Below are 23,254 nucleotides of genomic sequence, written 5' to 3' on the forward strand. Positions count from 1 at the left end.
CTTGCTTTCTCGTTTTAAAGTTGTGGTTATGACTTTCATTACACAAGTTTCAACATAGTTTATATTTCATATACAGCGTAATGACATCCACCGCGAATGGTTTATTTACATTTAAGATCTATAATTTCTTTGCTTTCTTCTCTTCTTCAAAGCAGTAGTCATGACTTTCATTATGTAAGATTCAACAGATAACCTGAGCACTACACCCTGAGTAATGGAGTTATGCCGTGCAAAGGAGTCTGAACAAATTTTCATTTAGCTTTTTTAGGATACGCATTCATCCCTTAAAAAAAAAAAAAAAAAAAAAAAAAAAAAAAAAAAAAAAAAGTGACAATAACAACAATGATAAAGAAGTTCTTTTATTGAGTTTTGAAGATTTCATGCAAAATGTTGATGACTTTGGGTGCTGTTATTCAGTAAAGGAAGCTACTATTTCCCGTGTCCATAACAGGTCTACCGCATCACCCTCTGTAATCCTTGCCTCATCTTCCCTTTCACTTCACCAAACAAGCAAGTCATCACTTCACTCCGTACCCACGGCGTCCCGCGTTCCTGTTTTCAGGCAAGGTCCCGGAAAATATTTTTACTTTTATTTAAAGATTTCCATTGTAACATATAAGGAAAATCTGGATAAACACGAATTGAAACATTGAAATAAGTAAAAGACCTGACCGCTTTTTCAGTTTTCATCTTGAAAATTATTATTTTTTTTCGAATGTACCGTATATATATATATATATATATATATATATATATATATATATATATATATATATATATATATATATATATATATATATTTCTGTTACTTGACCTTAGCCATTTTCAGCACAAAATTCCAAAATTAAATAATGAAAGTGAACGATATATAAAACACTCAAACCTTTCATTCTGAACATCGGGGCAGTGACATTCCTCGCAGCAGCCTGTCCTTGATCATGGCCCTCAAGCCATGGCAGCACAGTTGAATGTTCTTGTTCCTTTTAATTTCCTCATCCTCACTGGCACTAGTGACACTCGTAACAAATTACTGATGTGAGCATCAGCATCTCTACAAATAACTATTGAGATTATAGCAAAGTACTGGACAGTCTTAATTTTTTTCTCTTTTCTAAAATACCCATATATTCCAACCCCACAGTGCCTAAGTCTGCCCGACCATACAAAATTATCTCTGAAGTGCCCCTGATTGCATTTTTTTTTTTATTATTGTTATTTATCCATGCTAGGATGAAATCATCTGCTTTAGGATGGCATACTATTGAGACCATTATGTGCTGGCATTCATAAAGATGTCTGCCAGCTCAACCTTCACTTAACTTGTACCACTTCAGTACCGACGGTCATGTTAGCTTCAAACTTGTATAATATTTGAGAACACAACTTATTAATAACAGAATGTTTAAGATGCTACAGGAATAAATCTCTTACCTTAGTTCACCAGACTCCACCAGGCAATGAGCTTACTTGCTTGTGTTACTTGCCTTTGCTTGGTGGTTTGTCACATGTCAACAGTCGCCTTTACCAGACTGCCAACAAAATATACACTTTCAACTTATTTCCTATTCACAATAGGTGTAAAATGACTGAGCAAAACTATAGATATCTTCAAAAATAACACTTATGTTAGTAGAAAAAAATACAGTCTGCTACAAATTTACATTGTACATATGGGGTTATTTTTATATAGTCAGTTACATTCCTACAGCATGACTGGCAGTGTGTGACATTACAGCTTTCAATAAATATACTTGAGATAGATTTTCCTATCAGATTAGCACCATATTAGTAATGCTAAGACACAATAAGAAGCAATCTAAAATATTTAGAAATAAACCTAAGTACAGCATAATAAACAGTATTGACCTTCTCATTTAACTATATTTCCAGATGAACGTGAACATATACACTTCCTACTGACTAGTAATGCAAGCGCAAGCTGGGCAAACGCTACCAATTTTAAAAAGTTTATAATTTAAGTAAAGTTGAGACTGGCAATGACAAAATGTGCAGGAAAGGAAGTAGAAGAAAATTATTCATAACCAGCACAGGAGGTACACCAGGCCACAGCAGAAGACTGACAGCATCTTACTGCCAGAGTTAGCTCTATAAAACTGCATACTGAGACCGATAAAATACATATTTTCATAAACAGTCTTCACACCATCCTATATGCAACATTTATACATGATAACGGCTATCATTAGAAATATATCACGGTGGTCCTTATTGTAAAATCACAGCTTCATCTTTTTACTATGGATGCATGTATATATAACACAAAGTCTGTTCAAAACCTGGACTTCATTACACTGATGTGGATTATGCATCTCAAGTGAAGCTACGTATTTTTCCCTGTGAGGGAAGACCATCACACAACAATAAAGCCACAAAACTATTATCACATCCAAGGCACTGTCAAGTGTCAATGAGTTTTCTTAAACAATATATAATTTTCTTTTCAACATTACATATGTGCAAATTCAATAAGCTGTGCAGCTCTAGAATTTAGCACAATGAATCAGTTACTATAAAGAAAACAAAAAGAAAAAAGAATTCACAAATCACTATAATAGTTCAATGTTCATCTCAGCAAACAGGACAGCACTGGTCTGCCTCCTGTGTCGGATTAGTGCACGTCACGGGTGGGCACTGAATCACTTGACATCGGATGTTTCCTCTCTGAAAAATTATATGAAAATAACTTTAAATGATGCTCTATGCCATTCTGTTTATTCCTATGTTACAGATTAGAGAGAGAGAGAGAGAGAGAGAGAGAGAGAGAGAGAGAGAGAGAGAGAGAGAGAGAGAGAGAGAGAGAAAATTATATATATATATATATATATATATATATATATATATATATATATATATATATATATATATATATATATATATATATATATATATATATATATTCCATTCATTCAAAACAATTACCATGATAAGATTCTACAGGACAGCAGCCAAACTCCTAACTTCCCAAAAGAGGATTAAAACTAGAATCTATGGCTAGGCCTACAAGAGTTAAGCTAATCTTGGTGCCAGTCACCACTCTTGCACAGAAACCCAGCTGCCTTTGAAAGGAATTCCACTGACTAATGATGGTTAATTAAAGCTGCCTGATGCCATGATGGCTTCACTGATAACATTCCTCAGTCCACCATTTGGAGCAACTTACATGTTCATGCCAAAGAGCTAATACAGAATAGGTTTAAAAATTCCCTCCCCAAGAAACAAAATGAACTGATGCTTTTTTCACCATAGCTGGCAACTCTGTCATAGAACGGGCAACACTGAAGCTGACTCAGTGTTTATGTTCCCCGTCTACTTGTAAGTGAAATAGCATTAAATGACAATGCTATTTTTTTTTTTCAGTTTGAACACTAATGACAATTTATTTGTATGAGTTTTTTTGTGTTTTCCAATAGCAACAGATGGTGGAAGTCTTCCTTAGTTACTGTTTTAAGAGAAAAAACTGCAATATCCAGCAAGAGGTGGTGCTCTACAAATTTGATAATAATAATGGCAAATATCAATTTTCCCATTACACAACATTAATATGCAACTAAGTACTTGATTACAGATTTATGATATCCAAAGTACAATAAACAGAGTCCTTAATATATAATTTTTCATGGTAACTACAGTTCATCTCAGCACCTACCCGACATCTGCAGACAGTGCAGGGGTCCTTGTGCCACTCTTCCCCTGGGAGGCGCCTGTAGTTTGACTCATCCACACACACTTTTCTCCTCCTTTTTCTTGGGGTTCCTCCACACATCTGCACGATGGTGTTCACCTATTTGCAATAACAGACATTTAAATAATCACATTTGTGAAAAAAATCTTTTAAACCTTATAAGACAATATTGGATGAGATTGTATTGTTAATCTTTTCTTAGTTTTAGAAACAAATCATAAAACACAAGATTAATGCAACAATGGAAATTGTTGCTGTACCTTGTTATTAAGTTCAAATACAGTTTTTGAAAGTTGTTCCACCAAAGTTTCAATTCCTTCAATGCGTTGTTCTGTGAGGTCTTCTTCATAGTTTCCCAGATCATTAGTGGTGTGGTCAGTGGTGGAGGTGGTGAGTGGTTCTCTTGGATCTTTCCTCTCAGGAAGTTTTGGTATGCTACTGATAAGTAATGAATAAGTATCAGTATTTTATTCAAGTAATAAAGTTCTGTGATGATGATCACCATCCATCATTCCATTCCATATCATCATCATCATCATCATCATCATCATCATCAACACCGCAACTTCATATTCCCCTAAGAGCAGGGTAGCAGAGACACAGAGTCAAGAATATCAATCAAAGTAAAAAGAAATATGGAAATACATACAGAAGGGAATAAGAGTTATAAAAACAATGAACTACAACAGCATTGCTGCCTAACATAGATAAAGATGACATTAAATGTGCTGCATTAAATTCTACTACAAATTGTTCTTTAACCAGTCATTCAGATTTATAATAGAATTTCATTAGGTAAGCTACTGTTTTTAAATCTGCCTCGCTGAAACCTTTCAATATCTCCGTAAATTCCATTGGAGTTAATGTAACCCTTTGTTTGTCATTTTAAGTATCACTTTCCTCAATCTGCAACTTTTCACAATAAAGACAGGCCCAAAATGAAGCTCCTGGTTCTCTGTTGTCTCAGGTAAATCCTTCATTCTGTTACCACTCACTCATGATTATGTCCTTCACATTTCTCTGCTAATGATAGCACAAATGATAGAAGTAAAGAGAATACATCAGTTAAAAGAAAGATTGGATATATATGGATGAATACAATACTCTCTTGAGTTTTGTGCTTACTTTCTTCTCAAGGCATAGTGTTAAACTTGAGGAATGTGAAACTCAAGATACTGAAAACATTGCCATATGGCCTACAACTGTGTAAGTGTGTGTGTTTTGTTCTCACATTCAGCATGATGCTGCAGTGCACCAGTGCAGTGCCACAGCATCTAAAACTGTGTAAGTGTATGTGTGTATGTGTGTGTTTTGTTCTCAAATCCAACATAATACAGTAGTGCAGCAGTGTAGTATTGTTGCAGCATGATATGATACTGTGTTATGGATGCAGCACCACAGCAACAGTGAAACACCTCTCATTGACTGGTATGTGTTTTTGCAATACACTGTGACACTGGCTTTTCTCTCCCCTCTCTTGCATGCAAGTTGGCATAACTATCTATAGTGTTGTGGCAAACAAGTGGTTTAGTCACATAGATAATCTGTACGTGGAAATAAGTATATAATATACTGCACACATTAATTTTAACTATCTGTGATACCAATGGTATGAAGATGTGAGCCATATATGGTGAAAGCACAAAACCTGAGGAGATAATAATGTGCAAAAGTCAGGATAGTAAGAATTTAGGACTCATCACAAAACTCAAGGATCATAAAACTTGGATACTGTGAAACTCAGGGGGGTACTGTATATAGGTAAGGAAACAGGACCAAAAGTGTAGCTCAGGCTTAGTTTACAACAACCAGACACACATTAACACTTCTCTCTACACTGCACATCTTAGTTGCCTATTATAAACTGATGACTAATGCTAGTGAGTATATTTTCATCTATAAGAACTTATGCAATCCTGATCAACACTGTGCCACACATCCTAAATAAGGAAATATGTGTAACAAAACACTATAAACCCTACATTGTAGTTATGTATATATTTTCAGCTCTCCTACTGAAACTACCATGAGCAGCTACTCCTTCACTACAATCCACCATTCTCATTATTTACCATCTAGACCCCATGTTATGTTGTTCACCTTTGGTCAGCACTATAGCTGATATGAGATTTTGCCTGTAGCAGGATGTCTGTGGAAATATTGGGTAACTCATATTCTCTCTCTCTCTCTCTCTCTCTCTCTCTCTCTCTCTCTCTCTCTCTCTCTCTCTCTCTCTCTCTCTCTCTCTCTCATCTGATATAATACAATGTGCTGCTGAACTATTCTTTACTTCAAACATACTATTTTGTTGGATAACTCATTAAGTTTTATATATTAATGGTATTCAATGTACTGCTGAATAAAGATTTTGGCATACTAACCTTTGTTCATTTTCATATGAAAATGAATCATTTCTCAAAACATTATTAATATGAGTCACATAATTCTGTTCAGTCCTGTGCGCCTGCCTCTTGTCCCTCTCCATCATGAGGTGCTCCCGGTCCTCAAGGTATGAAAACTCAGCCTGGCGTCTGAAGCGGTACCCAGGGGCTTGTGTCAGACTAATGAAATTGCCAGCATTTCTACAGTCTGGAAAAGAAGAATACTAATTACATTAACATCACTACTGCTTAATTGTTAGCACTGGTAGAGAAATTGATTATGTGGACTACTTAGGAGGGAATGTAGACCATGATTGAATTACACTTGAAGAATAAAGAGGCAGGAACTAAGATGTGGTGAGCCAATGTGGCTGGGTGTCAGCATGCAGCAGTACAGTTCACATTACTACACCATTTGGTGAACTAATCCTGTGTTCCTCACACATGTCTGGTCAGGAGTTATCTCTAAAATCTTTCACATCAAAAAAGAAAAGAATACATTTTGTATGATCAGATCTTAAACCTTACTGCAGATGTAATGTAGAAATCCACATGTTTCAATATGATAAATTAATGATTATAAAGGAGCGCACTGGGTGCCTAACTTTGAACTCAATGGAGGTGTCACAAACAATTCTGGCAGGGGAACACTCATATACACTCTTGACCATCCTTGGCAATTTTGTATTCAATCCATAGTATTGCACAAACTCTCCTGATTGTCTCTTTCATGTGTTTCCTCCACATTGATTGAAAATAGTAAGACAAAATATCTTTAAGCAACATCTTCACTGATGATCTGGTAAACTCGCTGTACTCATTTTCACTTTAAAATCCAGGTTCTGTTCATGTTGATCATTCTTTGTTACCTGATAACAGCTCATCAAATTAACAAGCATCAATTAACAACTTATGTGTAAGCTTCTTTGCTTTTAGCTCCTTTCTCAGGATCTCATATTCCCTGGTCTACCCACAGAAACTTTGTCTTGCACTTATAAATACTTAGCCAAATGATTCTCCTCCTTTAACCCACAGTGGCCAAACCAATGCAATCTGTTTGTTCTTTTTATCACACTTCACTGATGCTCTCAAAGCAGTGCCTCCTTTCCTGTGGTTATAATCATAAATTTATGTTAACTTTAAAATGTAAAATTTAATTACAATAAGTAATTTACAAGAATTACAACAAAACTATTTCAGTTGCAATAATTGAGAACTGACAGAAAGTTCCAGGCTCTGCAGTTCTTTGACATCTCCCTAAATGGCCAAGAAGGACAAAGTGCACATATGCAATAGGATCTGTTAGATTACAATGTGGAGATTGAAAGAACTTTATTGATTATAAAAATGTTAATTAATATAATTACAATAATAATGGCAGTGTCACACAAAGCAAAATCCTCCACATAGCCTCTTTTTTTTTTCTTGTTGCTAAAATGAAATGACGGAGTGAAGCACAATGGCATGTTTTCAGCTGATGAACAAAAATAGCAACAGAATGTCACATATTTCATGAAAGACAATAAACACACATTCATCACAGCTTATGGTTTATGGCACATAAGAGCCTCAGTGCTCACTCAAGGAGAGGTCATATGGTTATGGTTATACTATGGCATCATGCAGCAGGTGCAGCTTTAACAGACTAGTCTTATAAAGCCTATAATTATTTGATAATACACTGGAGAAAGAGAAAAAAAAAAAATCAAATGTCTAGTTATGCCATACAGAAATGGTATTTTAACTAGAAATGTGATACATTCAAAAGAAAACTCATGCATACAACATCATAAAGATTTAAATGGCAAAATAAACCACCAGCAACAGTGAAACAGACACATAGCGGTTCAGCTCACGGAGGCAATTCTGGTTACCTCAAGTTCCCACCTATCCATCATGTCAAAAGTTTCCTAATAAATATGTTGAAAGGAAATTATAGTTTAACCTGAACATATGCAATGAATGTAATTGCAAAATACATTACCTGTACAGCAATCAGTCCATAAACGTAAATTAACGTATGGAAGACTGGAGCATGGCACGAAAGCTGGAGATTGTTCCCTTGGCAAGATGAAGACATCATCTGTCACATCTTGAATGTTATCACCATTGTCACACATCACCCGGCCAAGTGTGGACTGCTTGATCTGCTGCAGCTGTTCCGTCTTGAAGATATTTGGATTCTCATACCAGAACCTACAAGCAAATCCAGTATCATTATTCTCCTGTTCTATAGCCAGGCTACTATCCCCACTTGGATGGTAGCTGAGGCAAATTACTCACACACACAAGCATGCCCTATTATCAAAAAAACTTTTTCATCACACTAAAAATATTTAGAATAAAAGACAATAAATATAGCCCTACTACACTAATTTGAAATAACAACCTTAAGTAAGAAAATAGTTGGTGAACACAGCTGAAAGAACTGACACCAAAAGCAGATCTATGAACAATAGTATAAGATATCCATAGCCATTTCAAAACAGTCACACACCTTGCAACATTTCCCACAGCCAGGAAGACCCTACCTGTCTCCATCCCTCAGCCTTCTGAACTGGTCCACCAGAAGACACAGGAAGGTGGGGCCTACACGGGCTCCCTCTACAGGGTCTTCTAGCAATCCACCCACCCACAGATCCACATTTCCTGAAGGTATAAAAATGTACATGTATCAATGGCTAATGTAACTATCATTAGTTATTCACACTGTAGCTACAAAATATGTTTTCTCATGATTCATATCACTATCATTAGTAATAATATTGTGAGATCACAAATTGATGAGAAAGGTGATAAGGTTTAAATTTTTGGTTGTACATGCCAAGTATTCAACCTGGGGACTACAACACTGTGACAGCAATACTTTAATCACCTAAAGGTGACACCATTCCAGTTTAGTTGTAAGAATCAAATGCCTTATACTGCATTGTATTTCAGTATTGATATTGATAGTAACAAAGAATAAGTAAGATTTATCTTATAATATGGGATACATGACCAATAGGTAATCAACTGACACTTCTGGAGAGTTGACAGCCTCCATTACCTGGGTGACCATACAACTGCTTTAAGCTATTTCGAACATCACTTGAGGATATTTCAGCAGTCAGCTGGTCAAAGTTCTCAGGCACTGAGAGATTACACTCCCGACGCCAATCAGTGTAGCCTGGCAATGCGTGATCTCGGCCCCGCTGGATGTTGAGGGAGGCCAAATCCAATGCAACTTCATGAGCAGCACGGAACAACTTCTCTGTCAGCTCTGTGTTCAAAAACTGACCTGGAGTCTGAAAAGATTATGACACAAGATTGACTTTACTGCAGTTATAATTGCTGTCTTTTAAATACATGTCTTTATTAAAAAACATAGGCATCAAGAGGCTTAAATTTCTGTTGTACAAACTGAATGTCAAATCTGGGCCATCACATTTGTCTACAGAGTGATCAATATATATGCTAAAGGTGATGCAAACAGATCAACAATGATGATCTTATGTATGGATGCCCAAAGCAGTAGTCATATTCTATAAAGTGCTTCAGACAAAATAACAGTACTAGGGTAACTTCCTCCACCCACTGCATCTCCAGATCTTACTAGTCTTAATGGAGCTCTTAATATAAAGTAGTAATAAGCCAATATATTAATTTTCATTCAATTTGCAGACATGAAATTCAGTGAACTTTGTGGCTCCATTACTTGGGGAACTGTATAATTAGATGTCTGTTGAGCTAAATTGTCTCCTGGGATTTGTTTCTCATACAACACACAACAATTCAATAGTACAATATAACACAAGAATCAAGGCATTAACTTTCTGTAAGGAAATGGCAACCAGCTATGCTAATATTGCCTCATACATCAATATTGGTTTCATCAATCTACTGTTATCACCAATAAAACTTGTAAACGTCATATTTTCCTTATGGATATGATGAAAACCCTACTTTGTCCCCTATAAAAGGTTCAGGTAGTGAATCAAAGCATATGTTAGCTTCAGACTGACTCTAATACAGTGGTTCTCAAACTTTAATGCTGAGTGGTGAACTAAAGATACATCTTGAAAACTTTGACAGCACACAAATCCTGTAGTCAGAGTAGTGCAGGCACTAATTTAAGAACACATACCCATCCAAGAAAATTAGATGGCACATTTTGGTGATAGTCACAGCCCACAAGTGTGCCATGATGTAGTTTGAATCACTGACCTATAGTTACATATATTTTCATCAGTACACAATATGATATAAGAAATACAAAACTCACTCTTAAAATCTTGCCCTATGTTTTCAGATACAAAACCTTAATCCTTTATCATTGTGCCTGAATTCCACTGTCAAATTTATTATTTTCTAAAGCACTTTTAAATATGATTTGTGTTTTCATCAAAGGGATTTCAAACACCAATAGAATTTACTTTCAGCTTAGCAGGAGTGGCGATCAAGCCTCTTAGCAGTGGGTCAATGCCCCCTTCTTCAACTATCCTCCAGGGGCTGAAGAATGCCTTATGTAGAGGTAAATGGCCTGCTGGGATGGGCTGGAAGGTAGCATTTAATCGGTGAAGAATGGGATTGATTAAAGAATGCCCAAACCTGCAACAAAGCAAAGTAAAATCTAAGTAAGAATTAGTTTTGTCCATAGTATTTATGTATAATGCATAAAATCAATACATTAATAATAATGGTGATCTTTTTACTGACAGACATAGTAGTTATTTTTACACATGATTTAGTAATTCACACTTAAAAATACACAGCATGAATCCAAAATAAATCATATAGTGCTCATCTAAAAAACACTAAATATATTCAGAGATATAAATGGTACAACACAGATATTTCTTGGGTGATAAAATATGCATATTACAAGATAAATTAATATCATCTACACATACTAACTAGTTTCAGTATAATGATGTTCAGCACGAAAGAAAAAATACCTGTAAGCTGCTGTAGCAAACACATTACTGACAGTTGGCTCTAAGTCTTGGTTATATCCTGTGTATTCACCAAGCATCTCCATCCCTCTGGGTCCAATGATGTGTGGCAGCCAATGTGTGTATGTGATGTGCTGCATTTCAGCCCCAACAAGCTGAAAAGTAGAAACTACACTTTAAAGATAATACTTACTTGGTTATATAAAAGAAGAAATTAGTCACTGGTGGGTAAAATGCTTGTTTACAAAATTATTTAAAAATAATCACATACCTTTCTGGCTTCATGGAACACTGTATCACTGTCCCAGTGTGGATTCATCTGCTTAAAAGCATCAGCTATCCTGTTGTGTTCCCTGAACCATAAAGTGTGCATTGCTGTCAAGCCAGACTGCAAAGAAATAAGTCATTATTAGTACATCACAAATAAACATATTTATGGATGGAATGAAAAAGCCACCACAGAACACAAAAATGCATGTTATACAAAGCAGCACAAATGCAAATGAAAACACCCAAATACCTGTTCATTGGCCCTAATATCTCCTGCCAAGAAACAGTCTATGCCACTCTCACTAGGATCTCTTCGGCAATCCACAGGGGCACCATCACTGAATGGCATCAAGGGTTTTCCTGTTGGACCTGGGACTCCTTGCCTTAACTTTCCTTCATAGTTAGTCAAGTTTCGCAAAAGCCTTAACTCTGTAGCACTTGATCCATATACCTGTAAATTTGTAAATACTGTATGTTATAATAAAAAAAAATAGTTGAATAATATTATTCATTTTCCTTTATATAACTTATAAAGATATAGTTTTAAATTACACCTTAATATCAATATAACAACTTTTGAATAAATAACTGTAACTCATAAAAATATTAAGAATAAGTTAAAATTGACTGTGAAACCAGCAAGGATAACATTTCTGTTGTATTAACCTGAGATGCATCTATATAAGAGGTGAGTTGGTTGATCTGCTCCCTTGGTAGCACTGTATTGAAGAAAACTGATGTCATGCCTGAGCCACACACAGCAGACGATCGGGTAAACTCCATACAGCGATGGTTTCTGATGCGAGGGTCATCAGGTGGGATCTCGATGGGGAAGCACGGTGGGGCGTAATCGCATGACCTTCCAAAAATTGAAGGGGTTAAGAGAATAAGGGTTGAGCTTGTGATATTGCAAGAATTTTTTTTTTCAAAAGTTTTTTTAATATTTACCTAATGCTTTGACTTGAAAATTGCCAAAAAGTTTCAGGGAGACTTCATCCATGATGTGGCAATATCCAGTTTAACCTATAACTTTATTAATAAAAATAATTGTCCTTAATAAATATATAGTAATTCTTTACTTCAATTAATTAAGATTTACTAAAATCAATTTATTTAATTACACACACACACACACACACATATACACACACACACACACACCCATATAATGTATAATAGACAGTGGAACCTCAGTTATCGAACGCCTCCCTTTTTGAACAAATTGGTTTTCAAACAAAATTTTAAACTCATTATTGCTTTGGTTGTGGAACCATAATTCAGTTCTAGAACAAAGTTACTTGATTTCAAATATTAAAAGACAAAGCAAAAGTTGTTGTTTATTACTAATTTATAGTTTCTATAAATACTTACTTTGTTTATATATATTTGGAGGAAAGACACAGAGTGTAAGACAGTAATTCAATCTTTGAAATAAGGTAAATGTTATCCCATTGAAAAGCCTTGATGTAAACAAACAGTTTTCGGTGCTCAGGAGTTATCCCAAGCCACCTGTGGCTCTCAGTGACCATCACTATTGCACAACTGTATTTTTCCAGTAGCTTTTCCCAGCAGCAAGATGTCTATGCATTATGATCACCTTCATTTTGGCAGTAAGTGGGTTGCTTCTTTCTGTGTCCCTCTGTAAGGCTTCCCTCACTAGATCGGTGACAAAGAGAATACCTGCACATTCTACACATTATCTTCTAATGAGTTTTGTTTCACTAAGTTCATTCAATGCATCCTTTCTTGATAATTCATCTGTGAGCTAGAGATGTTGTGAAGCAACCATCTTGGCTGTGGGAGTGTCTGTCATTAGCTGCTAAGACAGGGTAGACCAGTGTCTGGGAGTGGATTAATCCATTTTACATTGATTCCTATGGGGAAAATAGTTTCGGTTTTCGAACATTTTGGATTTTGAACAGGCACTGAGGAACGAATTAAGTTCTAGAACTGAGGTTCAACTATATATATATATATATATATATATATATATATATATATATATATATATATATATATATATATATATATACCTTTGACAGCTCTCTCCATCATGAAAACTCTCTGAGGATATGGAAGGAAGGGCATGGTCAATGTCATGATCAACAAACTGCCCCCACTGCATAAGCATGTGGGTGCAGTGATGGTCTGGAGACACCTCCTCTGTGCTGATAATGCGAGAAGATACCAGCCGAGCACTGGGCTTGAAGAAACCATGGTAGCGTTTTGTTTTTGACCAACCTGAGTGAGAAAGAATGGGTAAGGATGTCTTACATGATAAAAGAAAATACAGTATGCACAGACAGAATAATAAACAGATATTTAAAAAGCCTGACTCAGACAAGTACAGTCAGCCATTAACATTCATGAGAGTCAGGTGACAAAGACACTAATGCATGTAGAAAATCCACAAATAATTGGTCCACCTCCCCTTTAAAAAAAAGTCCTGACCCCATACAACTGTGCACTCCCTGAAAAATGCTCCTGATCCACCTATAGCCTTGTTTAAATAAAGAAAATCTTATGTACATATATTTGCAAGCACTTTATCTAATATTTAATAAAAAGGGAGTAAAATAATGATGAATACTGTAATCTTGTGGTGTGTCCTCTAGCTCCATCCTCCCTACTCCTCAGTATTATCAACTTGACTACCAATGTTGCATCACCATCACATGCTTTACCCTTCCACCTTGACATCATCACTACTGCAGAAAACAAATACACATTTAGTTAATATAGTACTTAATGTGCACTTTTACAAACAAACACGGCAAGGTGTTTTAGCACAAATGTGGTCATGGCATGAGTGAGGTCAAGGGAGAAGGACAACTGGACAGCAGTGAAAAATGTACACAAGCGGCAAAAATGTACACATTCAGTCACCACAATTGTGCTACATTGACAACACTATCATACAGTGGAGGGAATGAATGTTGGTGTGGTAAGTGACATGTGTGTGTGTGTGTGTGTGTGTGTGTGTGTGTGTGTGTGTGTGTGTGTGTGTGATGAACCACTCTGTGTACAAGATTTAAATTGGTGGCAGTCCAAGAAAAAACTAATATGCAAACATTTCCCTTCTGGCATTAATCCACAAATAACTGAATCCATGAATGGTGACCCATGAATGTTTGAGGACCAACTGTAGTAAATCAACCACAATATCATTATTTCATCAGTACTTTAAAAGCAAAGACAAAGAATTCTGATATGGTCAAAATATATCTTTTTGTGAATGGATTGGCTAACAGATGCAAACAAAATTTTAGAGAGAGAGAGAGAGAGAGAGAGAGAGAGAGAGAGAGAGAGAGAGAGAGAGAGAGAGAGAGAGAGAGAGAGAGAGAGAGAGAGAGAGAGAGAGAGAGAGAGAGAGATGCTTGCCTGTCATTCCATCACTCTGTATAACAGACAACAGAACATTTCTGTAAGGAGCTTATTAACAATCTTTTGTTGAATGCATTCAAGATCAGAAAAAGTACAAAACATAATAAAGCAATGTTTTAAATATATCAGTGATGGGAAAAGAATGATCTGATTAATTTCTGCTTCTATAAAGAAAATGTAATAAGCATGCAAATAAGTGGAAAGTTTTTTCAAATGAAACCACATGAAAGAGGAAGGCATACGGACTGCTAACACCAGCAAAACAGGAATTATGAACATACAAGTATAATGTGGCAAGAGATGCACACTGCCTTTGTCAGATATTAATGATGAGTGAAGGGGAGCCCAAGAATGTTTGATACAGAAGGTGCAAGGTGAATAGATGAGTCACTAAAAGAAAGAGACAGTTTGTAAAGGGTTGATTGTAGATAATAATGAAGGAACCATATATTTGAGGCATTGAAGATTATAAATTTTCCCTATTCAGAAATTTTAGAAAGTCTCTGTTTTTATATTTCAATGACATTAATTTGATAACTAACCCACTGGAGTATTAAATCCATTTTCATAAACTGGAGGCAGAACACGTCTGAAGCCTGTGAGAGAGGAGCCCCAGAGTGGGTTATGGAAGTTGTTGCAGGTGCCATCAATGCTGCGGTACTTGGCATGGAAGCACATGTCATCACAGTACACTGACCGGCGGTGGGCAAGGCAGCCAGACAGATTCCTCAGCAATATAAGTTTCTCAGGAGACAGAAGGTCCTGGTAGTCATAAGCTGAAAAGGTTTGCAGAATTTGGTACACATTGTTCTTCAAGATATACTCAGAGAACTAACTAAATTATGAAAATGATAGAATGAAGTAAAAAAATAAATAAATAGAGAATAATTTTATTGAGAGTAATGCTTAAAATTAACTTATCAGAGACTGATGACTGGTTATAGGGTCAATTATGAATGTAAATGAAATTATTTGGGAATTAACTAAAAAAAAAAAGTAAACCTGAATAAGATTGGAATTGATGAAACACTTTTCTAAACTGGAAAGTATCTGAATATAATCTAAAAATTATGGTAAACAATGATGTACTTAAAAAATAATTGCTTTTTACAGAAACTTTATTTCTTTTTTATATGATTAGTTCTATCATCTATTTTGTTAAACTAAGCAAGTTATTCATCATCATTATCATGATTATTGTCCTCATTTTTCCTTACAGGGCTGTATGGCTTATGAGTCTCTTCCAGTTTATTTATTTATTTATATTTTTAGCTAAAGAAGATCTTCTCCCTAATGTTCATCTTTCTCCATTATAACTGTAGACTACCTCCATCTCTTCTTTCTCCCTCTTTTCCTATCCTCATCTCTCATATACTGGGCACCTGCATATCTCCCCTGCTTGATATATATTTCTCAACCCTGAGCATCTTTTATAGTGCCACTTCCTAAACTTTGTGCCCAGGATGGAGTTAGCATCCACATCTCTACTATAATAGTTGCATAATATCTACCTGTTTCAAACAGGTAGATATTATGTTACCATCAACTTGATCTTTTTAAATTATGTTAATCTTCAGGCCTCTCCTTTCCATCCCAGTCTTCTATTTACTTAACCTGAGAATTCTTTCCTCTTTGTTCTCTACTATCATGATCAGACCATCAGTGTATATTAACTCCTACAATCATCTTTCCTACCATGCTGCCTTCTCCATCACCATTGCAAATGACATTTTGTATTCCACTGAAACATTGAGAAATTGATCTGAAGCCATGAGAGGTTATAGTCAGCCAGGGATTAAATCATGAACAGAACAGAAGAGCATTACCTTGGATGTCAGCACCATAATGATTGTCAAGTCTCAAGATAATTTTGGGGACCTTTTTACTCCCAACTGCTACACAGCTTCCTTTCACCATCTAAATAAACTTCTGTTGCTTCAGTTTCCCTTGTATCATGAACATAAGTCAAAACATAATACTGGAAGCATTTGTGATTCCAGTCATTACACAGGACTCAGGACAGATCCCTGATAAACCTTCACTCCATTCTCAAACTCATCCTGTTTTTTTTGTTTTTTTTTTTCTTTTGTCTACCTATATAACATATAATCACATGTTATTTCTCTCCACTTGTGAAGACCTCAAGATTGAAAATACTGAACATGCAAATGCAAGAGCAATACTGGACTTGGATGACAACATTTTCAAGCAAATTCTAGTGGGTAAAGCATTTACAGGGATGGAGAGGAAACTGAAGATGTAATCTACATCTCATTCATTTTAAACATTACCACTACTACTACAATATTACTATCCCTGAAATACTTACATGTAAGATTGAATACCATGCCTGACTCTACATGTGTCCTGACAATGTTCAGAGTTTGCTCTATCTTCTCAGCAGCTCTGGCAATTTCTCGCCCCTCAGAGGTTGGAAACCGGAATATTCTCAGAAGTTCATGAGGATTTGGAGAGCGTGTCCTGTCCCGCTGGAACAGTTGGCTGTGAAAACAGTGAGTTGATATGAGAGTGTCATTATTAAGTATTACATACAACAAAAATCCAATGTTTTTAAGAAAGAAAGGAATTAGTAATTAATAATCAAGTAAGTACCACAAGTAATTGTTACACATGATAAACATAAAAACATATTCAAAATGTGTTTCATTTTTACAAGCATTCATATAAATTTTTGGAAAAGAAATTCTTCAAACCTAATTGTGTCATTAACAGCTCTATCCACCTGTTGGCGGGCTTCCTCAAAGCTCTGCTGCAGGAATGGGTCCCCTATGTGAGGTCTTTCTTTCACTGTCAAAGAAGAAAGACAAGTTGGAATGCAGAAGCATTGTATATGGTATACATTTAATTATAACTCATGGGAGCATATTGCGACTGTTCATAAAGTAAAAAAGGTAATGTAATATCTGTTTACATATCTGTCTATTTATTATCCCTCAAGAGAGTGGCCATTGCAGAAGAGCTTCCACCTTTCTCTCTCCAAAGATTCCCTTCTTGCTTGTTCAAGCCCTTTGCCTCTACCAACACTTTTTTCACATGTGCTCTTTTACATGATCCTTCCACCTTCCAAGCAGCCTTCTTTTCCTATTAGCACCTTCAACTTCACTCAAATACATTTTCTTTACGAACTCTTCACATTACATATAAATCTTACCTTCTACTGTAACTCTGGCTGTGGCAGTGGCATACCCAATATTGTTCTGTGCAGTGCACTCATACAGCCCTGCATCATCTTGTGTTATATTGTGAATTGATAAGGAGTCATCACTTTCAATCCTGTAAAGTAATAACAAATATTAATTATAGAAATATCTCTGAAAAGTATATTACTTCACTCACTTTATAAGACTTCTAGATATTCAGAAATTATGTTTTGTAGCTGTGTGAAAACTCATCAAGCTGAGAACACTGCATGGGAAGTACATAATGATCACAGAGAATTATTATGGAAGGACATCCAGTTAATTTTTAATTCAAGGTGCAATAAGAAATTCCAAAGACTTTCCATTGTAAAAGAACTATGTGGTTCATGGTCATGCATATAATGCAAGAGCAAGTGGTAACTTTCATGAAGCAGCATGACAAATGAGGTGTTATGACTCACTTTACATACTGCCTTTAAGTGCTCACCTGTGATGTCACAAGACCCCAAACTTAAGAGAGAGAACATCAAATTCTGAATTGAACTCAGAAATTCAGCAATGGAGACCATCCAAATGATGCAACATGCTTTAGGCAATGGAACAATAAACTAGCTGAGGTGTTTTGACTGACAGACATTTTGAGAGACAGAATATCACTGAATGATGACAAGAGGCTACAGCAACCCTCTTACAAGTCCAGCCATTAAAAATATAAAAAATACAGCTTATACATCAGAATCATCAAATTACCAAAGAAGTTGGTAACATCACCAACATGTTATTTGGAACAGATTGTGTGATCTTTACATCCAATCTGAATGCCAGCTGTGTTGCTACAAAATTAATTCCCAGACTCTTTACTCCATCATAGCAATATGTCCACTGATAAGGAGTAAGCAACAGATTTTTTTCCCACCCAAACCAAAATGATCATCATTCTATATCTTCGTACACAGAAAATTTAACTTCCTGAATTTTTTTTTTTCTCTTCCTTGAGATGAGTTTATGGAGATCCAATGGGTATTATGGTGCTAGACACACTTAAAGAACAGGATTTTCAGGGAGCATTCCAAGTATAAGGAAAGGGTTAATAGTGATAAACTTTTGTACATGGTGATTACTTCAAAGAGGAGGATGGCAAAAATTAAAATAGGTATGGGCCTTGTTTTATAAATGTGGTTTAGTTAGCATCTCATATACCAGGCTGACATTTCCCTTACAAGAGGCTAACTCTTTTACTAAATCTATGCAATATCATACTTTCCCATTCATCCCTAGCACAATATTAACTGTCCCACCCACTTTGAAAATCAACTGGATTTCTACCTTTCACCTGAATTCCTCTATCTTTCCCTAAACACTTTCATAAATAGTCAGTCAATGTTCATATTTTGGATCTGGATGTAACTAAATGAGGAAAAACCATTCTGTAACAGAAACTGTCTATGGTGAATCAAATGAGGGGATTTAAGATGGTTGATGTAAATATAAAGTTTCTGAAGAAATTAATATGTGGATAAGTAAACAATTAAATTATAAATTAACAAAAAATCATGTAATAATAAAGAAGTGACTAACCAAGTAAATACATATATAAATGGTGTAAATCTGTTATGAGAAGGACTGAATAAAAGATATCTTAGTGTAAGGCTTTGAGACTTTTCTAGTCAACTGGCACAGAAATTATGGCTAGGAAAGTTTACTTGCATTGCAGCATACAGAAGACATATATCAACTTTTTAAAATTACCAGGCACTTTACCTGTATTTATCACTGGAGGTCACTATATCGCCATCTTTCCTCCAGCTCACTCTTGGTTGGGGCTGTCCATCAACCTTGCACGGAAGCACAATCACTTCATCACCTTCCTTAGCCAACATGTCCCGAGGCTCTGTGTCAATAACCGGAGCTACCTGTGGAGAATGAGGGTAACCTTGGAAATAAAAAGTCAAGGAAGAAGGTAAGTGTTCAAAAGTTACACTGAGAAAACGTGCAAGTTTGTTCATGAATACTTCCCTAAACCTAAAAACACTAAGGCTCTATTTTAATACAAAGTTAATATTCTCTGCAAAGGGGGGTGAGCAAGACAAAGCATGTGCATGTGCCCACATACACACACAAACACATTCCATAAGACTAAATTAAAATCCATCTTAGGTCATCAAATGCTTGCACTTAACAAGTAATGAATGAAAGAATTTCAATCCATAAACTTGGCTTGACTGAACATAGGCACCTAATTGGATCCCACTTTATATGATATCACCAACAAAGAAATGTCAGACCATTTACATGTGCTTATCAATATCAAAGCTTCATATATATAACTAATTTTCCCTTGAAAGAATATATATATATATATATATATATATATATATATATATATATATATATATATATATATATATATATATATATATATATATATATATTGATCAGCATATGTGTAAAAATATATGGGTGAAGGGTCACTATTAACAATAAGGATCACTGAACCATAACTTCATATATGTCCATGTTCTTAAGGTTTCTCTGCACAAAAAGTTACAAACATAATTTTCCAAATAATCAGAGATTTGAATTCTAGTATTTGTATTCTGCACAAAAATTTAAATGCAAAACCAAATTTTCAACTTCCTTTATTCTTAAACTTCATGTGAAATAAGTTCTATGCAGTATTTAAGGACGATTGCAAAAGCTAAATTGAGATGCACACACACACACACACACACACACACACACACACACACACACACACACACACACACACACACACACATCTGACATAATTACAAAAGAATCACACTAATAAAGTATTTTTTTTACCCTTTCTCGAACATAAAGCACGGCTGAGGCTTCCTGTGTCCCAGCAGCATTTCGAGCTCTGCATGTGTATTCTCCTTCATTTGATGGTTGCACTTGTTGCACTCCAAGAGTGAATCCTAAAAAGTTGTAAAAAAATAATCAAAACACTAGACATCACATAAAGAATATAAAAGGATTACAAATAAGTAAAGATAGTGCTCTAATTACAAACAGGTGCCATTCCAAAATGATATTCATAAGTAATTTTGTTTGCAAGTCCATCATTTGTACTACAGTATACAGTATCGAGACGTGTTTTGGTCATGGACGGCTCTAGATTTGTACATATATAAACAATATATAAACAATATTTCTAGTTGTTTTTGATGTGTCTGAACAAGCTTCAAGTACAAGAAATAAAGTTCATAATGGTGACAATAATAAGATCTTTCCTTAATAAGGTGACAAAGCTGGAGAACATGGACTAGCTTTCTGTGCACTTAGTACCCAACATGTTAGCATGCTTAGGAGGATAAAAAAGGAAGAAAATCACAAAAAGCACTGTTTTGTGTAAGTGCATAGTGTATGTTCCAGTGATCCCACACAGGTACATACAGTATGAGATTGCTACTGTTCACCACTCCTACTTCTGGTGCCGCCACTCAGCAGACATGCAAATTGTTCTAGCACACTAATTTTGTATTTAAAGGTAAATTTATTCATATATACCTGAATTTACAAGTTGAATGGTTTCTGTATTATTTTATTTAATCTAATTTCACATTCTTTCACAGCAATTTCACAGGAGGAGGCAGTAGACACCTGCTGAAACGATAATTACTCCCAGTGAGGTCTAAAGCACTGTTCAGGGGGTGCTGTGAAATTATCATTAAACCCAGCTGTGACCTCACTGAACGTTTCCCTTTGTGTCTCACAACACAGGGGGGCAGTCACAGCCTGCCCTCTAAAGACAACTCTCTTCCTCCACACAAAACTACAAGCACCTAATAACACACACACCCTTCACTCAAAAATTTTAAAATCATCATGCCGACTCCTACACCAGCCTCGGAGTCCCCATCTGGGGAGGGGACCATAAATGTCCCCAGGTCGGACTGCCTTTCTGTCGACGACCCTAAGTGTCTTGACACCCCCCCTCAACTTTTTCTTCATTAACTTCTGCAACATTTGCAGTCTAAGATCTAATTTTCAATCTGTAAAACACCACCTCTCCTCTTCTAAACCTCATCTTCTTTTCCTCACTGAAACTCAGGTGTCTGAGGCAACTGACAGTAGCCCCTTTTCTGTTCCCTCCTACTTTCTCTATCCTCATTTTCGATCCAAAGCTGGATGCTGCGTTTATGTGCGCAATGACTTAACCTGCTCTCGTGCCCACGCTCTTGAATCTTCCGAGTTTTCCACCATCTGGCTACGACTACAGAGTCACTCTCATACTAAATTTATTTGTGCTGTATACCTCTCACCTAACTCCTCTGACTATAAGAAATTCTTTGACTACTTAACTTCCAAAGTGGAGCACATTCTGACCCTCTTCCCTTTTGCAGAGATCTCCATTCTTGGAGACTTCAATGTTCACCACCAGCTTTGGCTTTCCTCTCCCTTCACTGACCATCCTGGTGAACTAGCCTACAACTTTGCTATCCTCCATGACCTAGAGCAATTGGTGCAATATCCTACTCGCATTCCTGATCATCTTGGAGATACGCCCAACATTCTTGACCTTTTCCTGACCTCTAATCCTTCTGCTTATGCCGTCACCCTTTCTTCTCCGTTGGGCTCCTCCGATCACAATCTCATATCTTTATCTTGTCCTATCACTCCAATCCCTCCTCAGGATCCCCCTAAGCGAAGGTGCCTCTGACGTTTTGCCTCTGCTAGTTGGGGGGACCTGAGGAGGTATTTTCCTGATTTTCCTTGGAATGACTACTGCTTCCGTGTCAGAGACCCGTCTTTGTGTGCTGAGCGCATAACAGAGGTGATATTGTCTGGCATGGAGGCATACATTCCTCACTCTTTTTCTCGTCCTAAACCTTCTAAACCTTGGTTTAACACAGCTTGTTCTCGTGCTATACATGATAGAGAGATGGCCCACAAAAGGTACTTAAGCCTTCCATCACCAGAATCTCATGCACTTTATATTTCTGCCCGGAACCATGCCAAGTCTGTTCTCCAACTAGCCAAAAACTCCTTCATTAACAGAAAATGTCAAAACCTTTCAAGATCTAACTCCCCTCGTGATTTCTGGCATCTAGCCAAAAATATCTCCAATAACTTTGCTTCTTCTTCTTTCCCTCCTCTATTTCAACCAGTAGGCACCACTGCTATCACATCTATTTCTAAAGCTGAACTCTTTGCTCAAACCTTTGCTAAAAACTCTACCTTGGACGATTCTGGGCTTGTTCCTTCCTCTCCTCCACCCTCTGACTACTTCATGCCACCTATTAAAATTCTTCGCAATGATGTTTTCCATGCCCTCGCTAGCCTAAACCCTCGGAAGACTTATGGACCTGATGGGGTCCCTTCTATTGTTCTCCGAAACTGTGCCTCCGTGCTTGCACCTTGCCTAGTCAAACTCTTTCAGCTCTGTCTGTCAAC

At 36.3% G+C, this 23,254-nt stretch overlaps 1 protein-coding gene across 1 annotated transcript in view; it reads right to left on the reverse strand.

Annotated features, from left to right (window-relative positions):
* Positions 1-1,605: 1,605 nt before the first annotated feature.
* LOC135101064 (peroxidasin-like) overlaps positions 1,606-23,254 on the reverse strand; it is a 90,375-nt gene continuing 68,726 nt past the window's right edge. The window contains exons 15-33 of the mRNA XM_064004637.1: positions 20,660-20,775; positions 19,595-19,746; positions 17,845-17,966; positions 17,387-17,480; positions 17,002-17,174; positions 15,215-15,448; positions 13,322-13,529; positions 11,955-12,147; positions 11,539-11,739; positions 11,290-11,406; positions 11,022-11,173; positions 10,500-10,674; positions 9,134-9,371; positions 8,616-8,733; positions 8,069-8,280; positions 6,085-6,292; positions 3,964-4,141; positions 3,668-3,802; positions 1,606-2,682 (exon numbers count right to left, since the gene is read on the reverse strand). Coding sequence (XP_063860707.1) covers positions 2,590-2,682; positions 3,668-3,802; positions 3,964-4,141; positions 6,085-6,292; positions 8,069-8,280; positions 8,616-8,733; positions 9,134-9,371; positions 10,500-10,674; positions 11,022-11,173; positions 11,290-11,406; positions 11,539-11,739; positions 11,955-12,147; positions 13,322-13,529; positions 15,215-15,448; positions 17,002-17,174; positions 17,387-17,480; positions 17,845-17,966; positions 19,595-19,746; positions 20,660-20,775 — 3,119 coding nt within the window. The 3' untranslated portion in view covers positions 1,606-2,589. The remainder of the gene's footprint in view (positions 2,683-3,667; positions 3,803-3,963; positions 4,142-6,084; positions 6,293-8,068; positions 8,281-8,615; positions 8,734-9,133; positions 9,372-10,499; positions 10,675-11,021; positions 11,174-11,289; positions 11,407-11,538; positions 11,740-11,954; positions 12,148-13,321; positions 13,530-15,214; positions 15,449-17,001; positions 17,175-17,386; positions 17,481-17,844; positions 17,967-19,594; positions 19,747-20,659; positions 20,776-23,254) is intronic.

Source organism: Scylla paramamosain, chromosome 6 (genome assembly GCF_035594125.1).
Source record: "Scylla paramamosain isolate STU-SP2022 chromosome 6, ASM3559412v1, whole genome shotgun sequence".
NCBI lineage: Eukaryota > Metazoa > Arthropoda > Malacostraca > Decapoda > Portunidae > Scylla > Scylla paramamosain.